We start from the raw sequence: 17,081 nt of genomic DNA on the forward strand, positions 1-17,081 counted from the left end.
AGTTTAAGGTAGCTTGAACTTGACCAGCTATAACATTATGTACAGCCAGAGTGTTTCCCTCCAGGTTTGTAATTATTTGAAAGGGTAATAATTTTAGTTTTAGAGAGAAATTAAATTGTCTTCTGAGCTCTACAACTCTACCTGACTGATGACTCTCAGTGCTTACTTATATCTTGAAGTTCAACTTAATTTCTAAATATTGTTTTGGTATTATGTTGTTAATTACCTACCAGACTGTTTGCCCTTTCAAAAATCCAAGTGATGACAGATTTTTCAGTATTTTTTGTAGAGAACCCTCTGCATTCTCAATAAGGTGTGTAGAGTATATAATAGCATATACCTGAACAGCAGCATGAGAGCCTGGAGGAAAGTGCGGAAGTTGTTGTGGTGATTGATAGCTGTATCCTCATTCAGATCAATGTTGCCAAACACCTACAACAAAGACACAAGTTGATTTTTACTGTCTTTGCAATGTTTCACGTTCAGGCCAGGTCCTTGTAACACTGTACGATTATCATGTCCTCTGTCACCACCACAGTCAGTCCGTATCACCCACCTGCATCCCAATGATGGCATAAATGAAGAACAGCATAGCAATCAGCAGGCAAACATAAGGCAGGGCCTGAAGGGAACAATAGGAAACCAAAACACACTTAATTATTAATATCCACTCACAATGATTCCTGCCAGGATGTTTGAGTTTGTGTGTGCAGGGAGTTACTGTACGTGGATGTGGGTACAGGTATACGTGCAATATGTGTGTGCACATGTCAGTTAGCGCATGAGCACGAGTTAATGTGCGTGAGCACCTTGAAGGACTGGACGAAGGTCCACAGCAGGATGCGGATGGTGTAACCCTGCCTCAGCAGCTTGATGAGCCGAGCGGCTCTGAAAAGCCTCAGGAAGCTCAGGTTGAGCAGCCTGTCCTGTTAGACATCAGAAACGACATCAAGCACTTACCAAACAACTACCCTGATAAACACACCTTTATCAGCACTCACACATTCAGCTGGTTACAAACACACACAGGTGACATATTGACCCCTTTAAAGGACAGGTTCAGGAACACTCCCTGTAATCATTCTTCCTGTTCATACGGACTGTTAACACATTCCTCGCTGCTGCACTTCCACTGTAAGAGATGAGGGACAAAATCCACAGTTCTTGTTCTCTCCAAAAATGTATTTAAAAGTTTATCTGAAGCTAATATCAGGCTTTAGTAGTCTGGGTGGGTATCGAGTGGGTGACCATGTTTTTAATACGACGTTCCTCCCTTGTGTTTTCACAGACAGTGTTTCCATGCTGAACTGAGGTGGAGAGACAGTAACACAAAGAGAAATGTTGAACTAAAAAGACCATAACTTTGGAAAATACTCACTTGAGTTGACTAACTCAGACTGCTGAACTCTCATATTAACTTCAAATAAACTTTTAAATACATTTTTGCACAGAACACGGACTATGGATGCTGGTACCCATCACTTAAGGAAAGGATCTCTTGATGTCCAGTGTGAATATAAGGAATGATTACAGCCAGCAAAACCTGTTCCAACGTTCATATGGGCACCTGACTGTTGTTAATTGACTAACATGTCACCAGATGAGCTGATAACAGCTGATGAGGGGGTAAGTGTGAATATATACATAGTATATGGTTCAACAAATCTATGTACAACTACTAGAAAGTATCCCTCTGCCACAGCTCGGCAAAGAACATTCCGGACTGTAACTTTAGAATATATTGACTCGATTTACATAATACTGAAGCCTCATGTTAGCTTCAGCTGAACTTTGGAACGAATATAAAAACTTCTACTGTCTTCTACTGATCTACTAGAGTGAGGGACACTCCCCATGACACATTCAGGGCAGACATGAGCCATCATGGAAGTGACCCTATAAAACTGCCATTGTGACTTTTACGTTAGATGAACCTGGTGATTATTCAGACATGAGACCAACATGTTAATTTGCGATCACATTTATGTAATGAGGCGCATGTCAGGATAACTTTGACCAATCGTTTTTTAAATCCGTCTCTTACAAGTCCCCCAACTTTACCGAAGTGTAATTCTAAATCCTTGCAGTACTCTTATAACTCACATTTAAGAGACCAGAATGCTTAATATATTAAATATCACACCAAAGTATGTGAACTAAGAGCAGAGAACGGCAACAGAAGGTCACTCACCGTAGTCTAGTGATGATTTGGACCAGGGCATGGCAACACCGGGGACGACAATCAACAAGATGAAAATGTAGAAACAAAGACAGAGAGATATAAAGAATGAGAGGGAGACAGAAAGAGAGAGAGGATAGGAGGAAGAAGGAGAGGCGAGAGAACAGTCATACTGTACAACATAAAGTGATACAGCTTAACAAATGTACAACAAATACACACGTGTAAATCAGTCAAAGGCTACTTCACAATACACACGTGAACAGGTAAGAGCGCTGAAAGTCTGGAATGAATAAAGAAACTGTCAAACAACACAAGCTGTGAAGCACATATTAAAGATTACTTCAAAGAGGCCGTGCATCCAGAGCTCCTCTATCACCTCTCTATGATAAATCCATCCTATCAACACAACACTCGCTCAGCCTCCTCCCCTCCCTCCTCGTCTAAAGCTATCAGGCCTCTCTGGACTGCTGCCATGTGATTGTCTTTGCTGATGTGCCTAGTTAGCTTGTTTGCACAAAGCTTGCAACACGGGCGGTCCCTGCCACGGCTCATTACCATGAGAGCAGTGTTGTATGGATACAGTGCATTCAGCCTTGTTGGAGTGAGTGATGGAGCGGGTGAGGAAGGGTGCTCTTACATTGATTTCAGTGACCAGGATGTCAGTGATGCTACCCAACACCGTCACAAAGTCAAATACGTTCCAGGCGTCCTTTAGGTAGTTCTGAGAAACAACAGCTCAAAGTCATTAGTTGATATTAATTATTCAGGATGTTCTACTGTCGTTTTATGAGTTTTACCCACCAGTGGACCAAAAGCAATGATCTTGAGGATACACTCCAGAGAGAAGAGAGTGGTGAAGACGATGTTGAGGTTCTTCAACATGGCTTCATAGAAGTCTGGAGCTCCATGGAACTGAAAGACAAAAAGGACGTTTTTATCACTTTTCTCCTGCACAGGAACAAAAGCCTTGAAGGTGTTTTCCTTCCTGAATGTGGGATAGAAACTGTTAAATGATCTGTCTGAGCTTATGAATCCAGGACTTTGTTTGACAGCTGAAACTAGATTTGAGACTATAAATATCTAACATGTTTATCTGCAAGTCAAACCTACAGCACAGTTCTTACCTTCATCATCAGTACCACAGTGTTGAGGGCGATCATGATCATGATGGAGTACTCAAATGGAGCTGAGACCACAAACTTCCACATCCTGTACTGGAAGGACTGGGTGTTCTCCGGCATGTAGCGTGTCAGAGGCTTGGCATTGATGGCAAAGTCAATACAAGCCCTCTGTAACACAGAAACCAAAGTGAACCACTGCTTAGTAACTGTTAGTAACTAATCTTAGTCTATTCATAAAAGCTGCATTTAGTGCCTTGTTGAAATTATAGCTACATTTAAACATCTTAGCTAATTACCAAAGCACCACATGACCAATGAGCACAATATTTTATTAGATGGCCAATAAGGTCTACCGAGTTTTGGAAAAAGTGTTTCTGTTGTCTCCTGCTGCAAAAAGACTTTTGAACGTTGTGAAGATAGTGCTGACAGATAGTAATTTCTATGCTTTACCTCATTCTTTTCCAAGCTGCATTCAGACAAGGCCTTGTCTCCCTGCTCCTGGAAGGTGATGATGATCAGAGCGACGAAGATGTTGACAAAGAAAAAAGGGAAAACCACAAAGTAGACCACATAGAAGATGGACATCTCTATCCGGTAGCCTGGACTGGGACCCTGGTCTTCAAAGGTGGCATCAACAGAGTGCTTCAAGACTCTGCAGGGAGAGCGAAGCACAGTCACAGTTTCATCAATAAAACTATCAAAAAAAAGTTCAAATTAAAGTCTGTATGTAATTAAAAAAAAAGAAACTATGTAAATGAACTCATAAAAACATGACACAGCAAATGTTTCTTTGCCTAAAAGCTGAAATTGACAATTAAAGCTCTTTTGTGAATGTGCAATAGGCATGAGATTAACATTGAGCGTTAGAGATATGAAGACTTTTCATTTTCATTTGCAACCACACAGTATTCCACAAAAACCTTCGGGTTACATAATTCATTAGCAAGACAAGTACAAAAACACCAGCAAGTCCTCAAAAACAGGGTCACAGTGGACGAGTGGCTACAAAGTCCAGTAAGTGTGTACCATCAATGAAATACTGTGGCCCAAAAAATACATTTAAAAAGCAACATAAATGGAAAATGAAGAAAATGATTCCCTCGCCCCACTGTTTGATGCTACCGTGGAAACAATGACTTGATTGGAACAATATGGAACGTATATGATGTTAACACTGAGTGAAATCAAAGCCTAGACTCCATGGCCTCTAGATTTATCACAATTAAAAGCTGATAACATTGTAAGTCACTATAGGGATAGAATATACTGTATACACAGCCTGACATGATGCTGAGTGTTGTCATGTTGTTGGGTATTTATTTCTCATGTTCTGTAATCAGCATGGGTTGATATGGAAGGGAGTACTGTAAATAAACTGAAGCATACTGCTTTCATTTTTCATGCAGTCTTGCTGAAAAATATAACATCATGAAATATATTCAATCACTAACAAATTTCACATGAAGGTCTGTTATTTTTATGCACACGGAACTGGAATTGGCTAAATAAGCCACTTAATGAAATGAGACAATGAGATGAGTGTTTGTCCTCAGATTTGAGTCAGAAGGACAACACACACATCCCGTTATTTTTAATTAGCTCCACATTGTGCACATATCACCATACTGAGAATTGAGTTTTTAATAGCTGCATATCCCCATAAAATGGAAATGTTCAAGCTGACTCGCACATCATTTTAGATGCATTACCTGACATATAGTATTTGGTATCTTTAGAAACTTTGGGATCTCCAATGGGATTGTCAATGTTTGGCCGCAGACCGTGAGTTTGTAAAGACTTATTAGTGCATAAGAGATGATGATTGAAATAAATGTATTATACAAGATGCATTTAATCTTTCTGTATGTTTGACCTTGTGCTGCTGTGACAGCATTCAGACTTGTGCTGTGTCTTTAACTTAAGAGTGACTCAGACGTTTATTCATCAACATAAACGAAGTTTAAATCACCATCAGATTAATGTAACAGGGTGCATGTCTGAAAGGGGATTTATATTCTTTTTTTCTGCTTGTGACATTGACATTGAAATGACATCTAACTAATCCTGTTTTGTGTCGGTGTACTTGAAACTATGACAGCTACAGCTGCACTTACGTTGGCCAGCCCTCCCCAGTGGACACAGTGAAGAGGGTGAGGAAGGCCCACAGCACGTTGTCATAATGGAACTCATATTTCTTCCACTCTCTGGGCATAGCAGCCACCTCCTCTTTGTCATAGTCTAGGAACTGCCCTCTGGAAGACATGAAGCAGAATTAAAGCTGAGTGGTGTTAGATAGGTACAGGCTGGTTTTGACCACACCAATAATGACAATTTACAGCTTTAAAGTCTATGAGATAAGAAATGAGGAAGCGTGGGATTTTAGACCAACTTGCAGTCCTTCTCCAAGCCCTTGGACTCGTCTGTGCAGTAGAAGAATTTTCCCTTGAAGAGCTGAACAGCGATGACGGCAAAGATGAACATGAAGAGGATGTAAACGATGAGGATGTTCAGCACATTCTTCAAGGAGTTGACCACACAGTCGAACACAGCCTGAGGACACACACACACACACACACAAACACACACGTTTGATCATCTCTGTTGTTACAAACGCCTGCAACAGTCCAACAAAGACTAATAATGTCAATACTAAACTGCCCCAATCTATGTAACTTTAGAAAGAATAAATAACAGATTCTTCCCGTTACAAATGAAAAGTTGAACTCATAAGCAATAAAACACACCCTTGCACAGGTCAGTGCTCTCAAAGGTTACTTGGTCTGGTATGACCAGCAGCTTGTGGAGGCTAACGTTAGCAAACCTTAAATAGATATCGCTGTGTAACTGACATGAACTGAGTCAGTTTGATGATTTTATGACTCTGCTTACATTATCCTGTAATTGCCAGTGACGGCTCTTCAGCAAAGGTTAACATTTAACAATTAAATGTTAAATCAACAACAAACAATTAACATTAGAGACAGAAAATGAAAGTCCAGAGTCCATTTTAAGAGTAACTTCATACCAGGCTAGAAACAGTGTTTTGCTGCCCTCTCTGGTTGAAGGTTTCATGACTATTTGACCACAACCAGCATTATTAAGGCGTTTGATGGCATCTCTCATGTTATTCTATATTTTTTTTATTGTCAACAAATCCCATAAAAAGAACAAAACCCAATTCAAGGTTTCCCTGAGTGAACTGGTTAGCAGAGGTGGTGAGCGGTGTAGACTCCAGGCTGTTCTGAACGTGTGATGTGATCAATCGATCGATCAATCACCTGCTGAGCTGAATCTGACAGATCCTGATGCATCTCATGTCATTATCGTTAAAGTTACTGATGACAGTTTAAACTCATTAAATATATCTGCTTTATTGTGTGATGTAGTATTACTGCTCACTTTCCTTGAAGCTTAATAAGCCTAATATTTTATTTCATAAAATTGTAACAGTGTCTTCTGACATTAGCGGAGGCGATCTTTATTTCAGGCCTCTATTATAAAAAGCTTCAAGAAACTAAGGAACTAACTAACTAACAGCTATTGTGTGTGTATCAAAGCCTATATCAAAGATAACTTATTCCTCAGTGGCACAGAGCTCCATTATTGTACAAAAACGATTAAAAACACATTAATAAGCCATCCTGCTGCTAGACATACTCACTAGAACACCAAATATGGATTTACCCAAAATAGTGCCTAACATATGCACCATTTCCACCTGTTTGAGTAACCTTTGCTAAAAGCTACAGTGAGCAGCTGTTTTAGGAAATGACTCAGCCTTTATCACAGTTCAGCGCTGCCACCTCATCTCTATAAATCAAAATAAAACAGAGCGACACTGGAGCAGAACCTTGAGTTTTGGCAGACGTTTGATAGTCTTGAGAGGCCTGAGCACTCGGAGAACCCTCAGAGACTTGATCGTGCTGATGTCTTTGCCTTTGGTCCCCCTGCGGAGAGCAAACACAGTTAGACTACACAAAGAACTATCTGCAAACAACATGAACTGTATTTCATCAATGTCTTCCTGTGTTATTGATATTGATAAAGTGGACATGTTGGAGAATTTTTCAGACTAAACTTTAACACGATAGTCAGCTGGGTTTATGAGGTAAACAACAATATGCTCTCTGAATATAACCAAAAACACATCAGTGAGGAAGATGGGAAGTCTATTTGAAGTATTCTGGTTCATGCATGATGCTATTTGTAAGGCATAGTGCTCAGGGCGATCACTAGTCCAGGACAGACAGCTAAGGGTCATGAGTGATGTCAGTAGGTATATTCATTCACCAGGCGCTGTGGTAGAAGTCAACCCTTTTCCTTAAACACTGTTAGTGGCGACCTGGTGACTAGCTACCTATAGATTAACCTGCCATCCATCTGTCAGCAGAAACCAGTGAGTTAACTCTTCATGGCGATATGTTAACCAACAGATGTAGTTGACACTACTCTGATGTACAATAAATAAATATAGAAAGGAGGCCACGGCGGAGAGATATTTTACATTTTTGGGAAATACACCTATATTCTTTCTTTCAGAGAGTGGGACTGAGATTTGAAGATTGATATCAATCTCATGTCTGTGCTTTAAATACAGAGCTTGTGGATGTGGTTAGCCTTGCTTAGCATCAAGACTGGAACCGGGGTCAAACAGCTCGCCTGGCTCTGGCCAATGTTCAAAAGCACACCTACCCACAGTATTAGTTAATCAGCATGTTGTATGTTGTATGTAAAACAGGGGGAGTTATGTGCTGGAATCATTTCAGTATGTCTTGCAGTATGTCTTACTATTGCACTGGTTGCCAGATGCAGTTGCTGAACACAGGTTTGGCTGTTGGTCTCTACATGATATTGATATATTGATCTTCTCATCTCACTCTCACTCTCTCAAAAAAGCGAATAAGAATATTCCGTAAATATTGAGTTATTTCTTTTACTTTTCAGAATAGCCGAGACCATTTTGAACTGTTATTCAATGACATTTTAACTATTTATTGCACCGAGGGGTGCCCAGCCAACACGTCATTACCTTTTTTTCCAAATGTGTTTCCACTGTTGTTTATGAAACATTTATCCCTTAAATTGACTTCAAGCATGGTGTGTGATGGAGAGTACATTAAATTGAAATTCAGTTGAATTGGATGGAAACCCAGTGATTGCGCTGTTGTAACTATGTACACAGTATATGTTCAGCAGAATGGACACACAGAGAATAATCTTCATTCAATTATTATATCTACTATTATAGTCGCTAACAGTAAGTAGCAGAACAGAACGGCTGATTCTGAATAAAACTTTAAAAGCAACAGTTTTAAACATCTGTAAGCTGTAACCCAAAGGTCACCATACAGGGGTGGCAGGAACACATTCCAATGACACTAATTAGGTGTAAGTAATACTTGTTGTTATGTTATTCCCAAGCAGTACACACTCCACAATACAGACAACCTCACACAGGAACATGCATCTCCTCACCATTCACCTGTGTGTATCATGTAATCCTGGTTTACATGAACAAATCGCTCTGAAATCTCTATTTGAGCACATGCAAATATTAATACACAGAAATACTTCTTTTGTCCTTTTGTGTTAAGAGGACACGTTGTTCTCCATGCAAGTACGGTCACACTTAGGACTGTGCATCAGGAATAATTAATCATCAAGATGTCTTGGATGGACATCTCAGTGATTAAGATCTTGGTGATAAAGATCTTAAACTAATTTGCCGCCTAAAAGAAAACACACATTTAGGCAAATAAGCTGATTCAGCAATAAAATACAAGAGGACAAAGACACATTTAGAAGAAAAAAATCATTAGTCGTTGTTGAGGTGAGATGATTGAATAAACTGTATACTGTACATATGTACAATTGATGAATTATTATCATTTTGTGTCACCCAACTGTAAATTTCATGTGTATGAAATATGTTGCATTGCATTGTGGGATTCTAATATATATATATAAAATAGAGAGTGACATCACAGTTTATGTGACTGTCATGACTCAGCAAATGTAGCTGGTTATTACTAAGTTACTTTTTGATTTTCATAATGTAGATATTTTACACACTGTGCAAAAACAAAAATTCTAATTAATGGAATTTATTCAATATATCACCCAGCCCTCCACTAAGGCATGCTAACACTTGAGCATAACACTTGTCTATACTGAAAATTGATGAATACTAAGTACACACAGGTCAAAATACAAACATCCCAACAGCTTATTTGTCAGAAAGTCAGAATTGTTCTTTGAGAATAGTATATGCAATTGACAGCAAGGATTCCTCGTATAACACTTAAAAGATAAGGATAGCGATGTGCAGCCATGTGCAGAGCTTCTAAAGGAATGAAGGAACATGTCACCCGGTGCAAGAGTGTGACTCACTGACATGTTTTTAAAGTTTTTGGACAACAATGGGGGTCTAAACACAGAGGAATAAGATATATCAGGCTTATCATATATCAGTAGGATGAGTTCATTCTTGGTTTGGCTCTGCACATGAGATTTATTGACAGTGTCAGAATTTTTTTGCCTTCTCTCACCTTATTTGACCACTTCGACAGCAAATGTTCCATGACATTGACCTATATACATCCAACTAGATACAAGGAGTACCCACACACTGAATGAGAGCTCCCTTCACTTTATTTGTGATGTTTCAACCAACTACAGGTCTTCCTCAGGAAGAAAAAAAAGAGTAAGATTTAATTGTAACCCACTGAAGTTTGGTGGATGTGCATAGGACTACTTTGTTTCATTCACCTATATACATCAAGCAAGTGGTACAATCATGTCGAGCTGTGATCAAACAGGGTCCAATGTGTAGTCTGTCAAGTCTCTCTGTCAAGTCACAGCAAGTGGCTTTGTGACTTTGCCATCACTTAATCCAGTGGTTCCCAATCTGAGGGTCCGGATCCTCACAAGGGGTCGCAAGACAAATCTGAGTGGTCAAGAGATGATTAACAGTATAGTAAGTAAGTTTGCTACACTAAACCATGCTTTTTTAAAGACTTTCCTTTCATTTTTGCTCTTTTCTCTTGTGAATTACTGGATAATTTGACCTCTAAAATGTATTTAAACTAGGAAAATGCTTTGGTTGAACTGGTCAGCTGGTCGACATATGTAACTAGTGATGAGGGGTCACAAGAAGACATTCCCTCTCTCAAAGGGTTTCAAGCAAAAAAGGTTAGGAACCACGACAGTAATCTGACACAGTGACTGTCTCAAAATGTAAAAGTTTTGTAGAGTGAACAAGTGATCAGGCCAGATTCAAAAACAACTTCAAAAGTACTGTACCGACAGTAGTCTGTAAATCTCTGAATGACATTACAGTGTACATATTGTACCTAACAGAACTGTTGATTTGAGCTACACCAACAGCCCCGAATGGTCAATACAAGGTCAGCAGCAAAGGTTTTGTAGAGGTATAATCCACATCTCCTGGTAATTCCATTAGTCACAAATGCTGCTTCCAGTATACTATCTGGAATAAGTTGGACAGATCTACAAGGAAACAAACTAGTGCACAAGCTTTCAAATTGAAAAAATAAATTGAAATCTGGACACCCCTACACTAGACTATGCATACCTTTACTACTGTTTGCTATGTTTGTTTTTAATATGTATCCAAAAGTGACTATTCTGGTGACATAAAGTGAGTTGAATTGTATTTCTACACTTTTGCTAATCCAGAATAAAACTGGGAACAAGATAAAGTGACATTAACAGTGATTACCATGTACATTCCATGGAATACCATGAATCCTTAAAATGAGTGGTGTTGTAAGCTGGGATAGATACAGAGAAGATGGAAAAGATGAGCAGGAATTCTTCAAGGACAAATGACGACCGTGGCCACTGAGGAGGGATAAGCCAGAAATCCTCTGACATATTAGAAGTTCTTTAAAATCTCCCACAAAGTGTCAAATGGTGTGAGGCTATAACTTCTGATAGGCTTGTGCTGAATAAGCACCTCAAGAAACCCTGAGAACAATGATAAGAAACACATTTCCAAGGATAGAGTCAAATAAAATGTGCAGACAGCAAAGGTCGCAAGGCCACATCTTGCTATCTTATATAAAAAGAGCCAAATTCTTGTGGTTAAACACACTAAGACACGATGAGATTAAAAAAATAGAAAAATATCCAAAGCATACAGTGAATCAAAGGTTCAATGCCCACAAGCCCACAGCTTTTAAGTGTTCTTCTCCTAATCAGTCAGCTACAAACCCTGTGGTCTCTGTATTCTGCCTACTGTTTAGTGAGCATCATAAAATTACATTAACACTGACAGAATACAGCTGCATGTATCTGTAAACTGTTCCTGTTTTATGTCTTTCACTGGTGTATATCATTATTTACACTCCTCCCCAGCACTAAAATGGGCTATTCAAATACTTTCACATCACAACACAAGATTTACCGTCATTACACCATGCAAACCACCTATTTCTATAAGATTCTGTTCAAGCTTCTCCTTAGATCCTTAATAGTATAGAAATGAGGGTTACTTTATTATATATATGTTTTTAAAGCTGTACCAATCAATGATTTTATATTATTAATAGATCTAGTAACTGTGTAGCTACTTTTGCTGAAAAGAAAGTTGGAAAAGAGGCTATGATAAACCCTGGTAACCTAGTAAAAAAGAAGAATATCAAGTTATAACCGACCAGCCTGATGTGTGTAGAGGTGTGTGTGTGTTTGTGGTTATACTGTAGCAGCCTGGTGTCATTTTCAGGTGATTTAATGAAGGTAAATATAGTGAATGGCCGTGCGTAACAGCACCACGCTCTGGTGTGGCACTTCTCAAAGGCTGCAGATTTGCTGCTGCCCTCAGATGCTGCAGGGATTTAATGAACTGAAGGAGATGCTTTTCATACAGTATAAAGCAGCTGTGGACAACAGATACTGTAAAAATCACCCACATTCATTTATAGATCAATACAGATGCTTTAACCACAAACATTATTTTGTGTGCCGATTTTGGTTGGAGAGTGTTTAATTGAAATAACTTATTTATATTTCAAGCATTGCTCCATTATTGCAGCACATTTGCAGCAAGTATTTAGTTTGCTCTTGTAGTGACTTTGCTCCAGAAACAGATGAGATATCTAAGACCAATTTTCCACAAAAACGCCAACAACTCGCTTTCCGCTACCTATACATGCCTCCTCCTATGCATACCACAATACCACACGGACGGGCAAAGCTAATTAGGAAATCAGGAAAATACAAAAGTGTGCTGCTCGCGCTGGTCGCTGCACTACAACAAAAATAGGGCCCCATGTTGTATTTGGTGGTCAAATTATTGAAACTAGTCTGAACTGGCAGCCGCACTCCTCTGTGTTCCGATTATGATTGGATTTAAAGTCCAACATTTTAGGAATAGACATTATCGCTATGACCGTAGAGGCCCAAACGCACTGGAAGTGATAATTGACGCGCATCAATTGATGATCCTAAGGTGCACTGCAGGCATCAGATTTGAAATTCCAACACAGGTTTGTCATTTTGTTTTTTGTATTAATCGCTGCATTAGTTGGATGTAATGAATGAAGGAAAAGGAGAGATGCAGAGGAGGAAAATGAAACTGAAACTAAGAGCGTCTGTGTCCACAGTAAATCAGCTGTTGACTGTTTGATGGTTATTTATTTGAGCTTTAAAACGTAACTGCCGTAAAATAATCAGAATGTAACGTTTTATTTCTCTTGTTCTCACTACCGCTCTCTCTCCTTGCTCGACCACCGCCATGCTGTCTCTCTCTCTCTCTCTGGCTTGGTGGTGCTCAGCTGACTTGCACTATCTCTCTCTCTTTTTTGGCTGCAGAGAAAACAGCTTTGGTTGCCAGGTCCGCATTTGTAGGCGCGTCAGGGCAGTTTGATGCGCGTCATAACGCTTCTAGTGTGTGTTCGGCCATTGAAAACAATGGGTGTACTTCAAAACGCGCGTGTCAGACACTTCCAGTGCGTTTAGGCCTTAATACCTGGCTTACCACTTTATTACCATAACACCTGGGTAAGGTGTTGTTCATAGTAACAAACCCACAGAGAATTATCACCACAAAAAATCAATTATGCACCTTTAAGTTCATACTGCCCAACAGTGGGTAGACCTTGAGTTGGAATCGTTTTGTCATGCAGTTATTCCAAAGGCCAAGAACAAAATTTGGTGATTAACTCTGAGCCAACATGGACGAGAAGTTCTAAAAGTGCTACGGATGAATTCATAACAGCTGCTGTTCTCGCATGTCAACAAATCTGTCCCCATGACAACTGAGCAAATTCTTTCCACAGACGATGAACATGTGACACGGCTGAAAGTTTCAAGGGGGGCTGGTGGGTGGACCATGACTATGCTCGGTTAGGTGGCGTTCAGGCTGACATTGGCTCTGCATGAAAAAATGCAGCCTTCACTTCATTTGAATGTTAGCGGTGCGTTGACACAGTAGGGGTGCCACCGCAGAGGGCTCAGCAAGCAGTGGCTTGCTAAATTAATTGAACCAAGCTCAACTTTTTCCGCAACACAACACAACATCATTCAGCAAGGGCTATGTTGGCCAGTCACATACATTCCTGGTGGATTACTATGTAACTTGAACTTTCCAGAGCTGTAAAATTCTGTTTGTGAGCACTACAAACCGCTGTGTGGTGTTTTTGCATTAATGTGTAGCTCCAACTTAACTTCCTGGACTGCAATGTTATTTTATTGTCTCAACAGTACCTTAAACAACACACGCCATTCCACCGTTCTAACGTAGTGCTGTTTTTGGTCTGAAGGCAGTCTAAATGTTGCAGGAAGATAACAGTGCTAAAAGTGAAACCTTTGATTCAAATGGTTACTCTTTAATGTCTCCTACTAGGGCCTTTTCTGAACATAATTATAGTAGTAACAGTTGCAGGCTTTCTAGAAGCTGTTGAAGAACTTTGCCCTCCACTTTGTGAACCACCGCAGTTACAAACAGCATGGCATCCATGTGATATGATGACATAGCTTTTGTCTTTTTCTGTGGCCTCATGAGGTCCCTTTATTCCAACCACAACCACATGCAACAACTTCCATGCTCTGATGCACATTAGTCTAGCATGCGTTCAGTGTTTTTTTGTTTTTTTTAAGACCACACACTCACACAGTTACAATGAGGGCTATAGGAACAACCGAGTAAGATATTCTGATAACTTTCGAAGAACAGCCCTCACCCCCCTGATGTGCTATAGACGCAGGAGAGAAAGTGAGATTGGACTCTTTACAGGGGCTAAAATGTGACAAAAGTCTGTCAGACGCTGAGGGGGATGTGAGGGTTCAGATGATAATGAGGACATCTGGCTCAGATGTGGCTGAGGCCACAACTGTTCATCATTTTCTTGGAACGAGATCAGAGAGCTGGGCCCTGAAAACAAATCCCTCTTCCACTGTCTCAGCACTGCTCTATTTTTACCTCTACTACACTCCAGAGTCTCTCTCTCTCTCTTTATCATGGACAGTATGGATTACATTACTCAGCAAGCCAGCAGCATTACAAAATAGTTTAGAGGATAGGTTTTGACTTTTTAAAAGTCAATATTAATACAATACTCACATGTTATATGTACTTTGCTCATTTTTCTGTTATTCATCCTTATTCAATCACCTCCCCTGAAAGCCTTGTGCTTGCTGCCTGCCCCCCATGCTGATTAACACTGGAACTACATGCTACTACTAAGGTACAAAGTACTTTATGATATGCAGGTAGATAGGAGGTAGCTGATGAGGTAAGTAGACTATGACCTTTAAATAACAAGTTAAGTTTCTTTCCAAAATGGAATATAAATATAAATAACTATTTAAAACCAGAAATTGGGTAATGTTTAAAACAAGTATGTAGGCCATTTAAATAACTTACCTTATTTGTTGTTTATTTAAGTTACAACCAATGACATGAAAATATGAAAGTTTGATATGAAACTCTTTGCACAGAAGGGCAATACATGATTTTGTGGTTTTGGTGGGTAGAGGCAGGTTTCAGCTGTCAGACAAAGGTTACTGTTGTGTTAAAAAAAAACATTTGATTGGCTGGATTATTGGTTTAACTCATTTTACATGAAGTTGATCTAAGCATAAGAAGAATGGGAGTTAGACAGGGTGGGATTTTGGGGAAGAGGGTTAGGGTAAGGTATGGGTACAGGGTAGGGGGGTCAGGGTGGGGGGGTCAGGGTAGCATAGGGGGGTTCCCCACCTGGTCACACCTTGTTGCGATCTACTTGGGGGAAAACAGTGGTAAAACAAGGTACAGCACATTTATGGATGCTTCACACACACAAACAAAATAAAGCAAATGTTTGCATCAAATGACAACACCGTATTAGTTTCTATTAATGAAAACAGATATCAAATGATATATATTTTGGTTGGTAGCAGACAACTGGGTAAATCCCCAGGAGAGAACAGGCTCCACAATGGAGTCAAATATATTAGGCCATATAAGGAGGAAACAGTTGATGTGATTGGACGCTGAAGGTGCCTGTTATTTTTGAAAGTAGCCTATCACTGAAGTAACACACAAATCAAGACTGTTGATAATTATAACAGGCACCTGCTCAGCTATTGTTCTGTCATTTCATGCTGCTACAACTTCTCAGTCTCAACCAAAACATCAAGCAGAAACTCGAATTTCAACAATGTCTAAATTTCAACAGTACTCTAAATAATAATACTAATAATTATAACAAAACAAATAAAATCCTCCCAACCCTGACACCAGGTTATGACTAGCATCTGAAGCTGACATTAAAAGGTAATGTGGTTGCAGCATCAAATGTGAAATGCACCAAAAAGCTGCACATTGAGCTCAACGCTTCAGTGCCTCTAGTAGGTGAGATGACACAGATTAACGGATTCGGCTTTGATGGGGATGCTATGGTTCGTTGTCCTTGCCACAGACATTCGATCAAGTGGATGGCAGGCAGAACGAGCTGCGGAGACATGCATGGAGAGTGGATGACAGCTGTCAATCAAACAGGACTTTCTGTCTGTAACTGCCGATATGGGAGGGACCTGGAGCCAAATAGCTTTTACAAATAATTTGGTTGAGTTTTATTTTACCTGCTAGACATCAGATATGTAGAATCATAACTACAGAGATCCAAAGTGTTCAATATTAAATAAATACATGAGACATTATTCATATAAGCAAATACAGACACAAAAAGTATGTACTATAACCATGAAATTGAGAAAAAAAAAAATTAAAACTCAGCTTATTATTATGAAATTACTGGGGGTTTTTTTTACAATAAGAGAGATGCTCATTTACTACTGTAGGTAGTAAGCTAGTTAGCTGGACATGCTAACTAGTGTGATGAAGTTTAAGCTTCCATTAGAGCAGATAAACACACAGTTTAATGCATTCCTTACTTGTAATCATATTTTTGGTTTCGGAACGGCTAAAAAATCCAAAGCTTTACGGGCCGATTGCTGTGCTATGATTGGGAGGATTAGCTAACCATCAGTTCATTTAAATTGACCAGCACTTTTACAAAAAGCAGGATATTTTATCTATTTGATTATTTCACAATTTCATGGTTACATTATATCTTTTCTCTGTATTTATTCATATGTTTATTTATTTCATAATGTCTTATTCATTTAATATTAAACTATTACTTATGTCTCCACATATACAGGTTGTCAGTCACTGAAAAGTACTGTAAGAAAATTCCACTCAGAAAGGCTATTCAGCACAGGTCTGAAACCAAACCATACATCCCTATCTAGAGTATGGTACCGAGTCGGAC

At 39.4% G+C, this 17,081-nt stretch overlaps 1 protein-coding gene across 1 annotated transcript in view; it reads right to left on the minus strand.

Annotated features, from left to right (window-relative positions):
- Positions 1 to 17,081, minus strand: part of cacna1ba (calcium channel, voltage-dependent, N type, alpha 1B subunit, a) — a 148,735-nt gene that overhangs the window by 29,449 nt on the left and 102,205 nt on the right. The window contains exons 27-37 of the mRNA XM_067600752.1: positions 7,154 to 7,250; positions 5,693 to 5,853; positions 5,418 to 5,555; positions 3,754 to 3,955; positions 3,307 to 3,471; positions 2,984 to 3,094; positions 2,820 to 2,903; positions 2,192 to 2,197; positions 810 to 926; positions 557 to 622; positions 341 to 432 (exon numbers count right to left, since the gene is read on the minus strand). Of these exons, the coding sequence (XP_067456853.1) occupies positions 341 to 432; positions 557 to 622; positions 810 to 926; positions 2,192 to 2,197; positions 2,820 to 2,903; positions 2,984 to 3,094; positions 3,307 to 3,471; positions 3,754 to 3,955; positions 5,418 to 5,555; positions 5,693 to 5,853; positions 7,154 to 7,250 (1,239 nt within the window). The remainder of the gene's footprint in view (positions 1 to 340; positions 433 to 556; positions 623 to 809; positions 927 to 2,191; positions 2,198 to 2,819; positions 2,904 to 2,983; positions 3,095 to 3,306; positions 3,472 to 3,753; positions 3,956 to 5,417; positions 5,556 to 5,692; positions 5,854 to 7,153; positions 7,251 to 17,081) is intronic.

This window comes from Thunnus thynnus, chromosome 2 (assembly GCF_963924715.1).
Source record: "Thunnus thynnus chromosome 2, fThuThy2.1, whole genome shotgun sequence".
In the NCBI taxonomy this organism is placed as follows: Eukaryota; Metazoa; Chordata; class Actinopteri; order Scombriformes; family Scombridae; genus Thunnus; species Thunnus thynnus.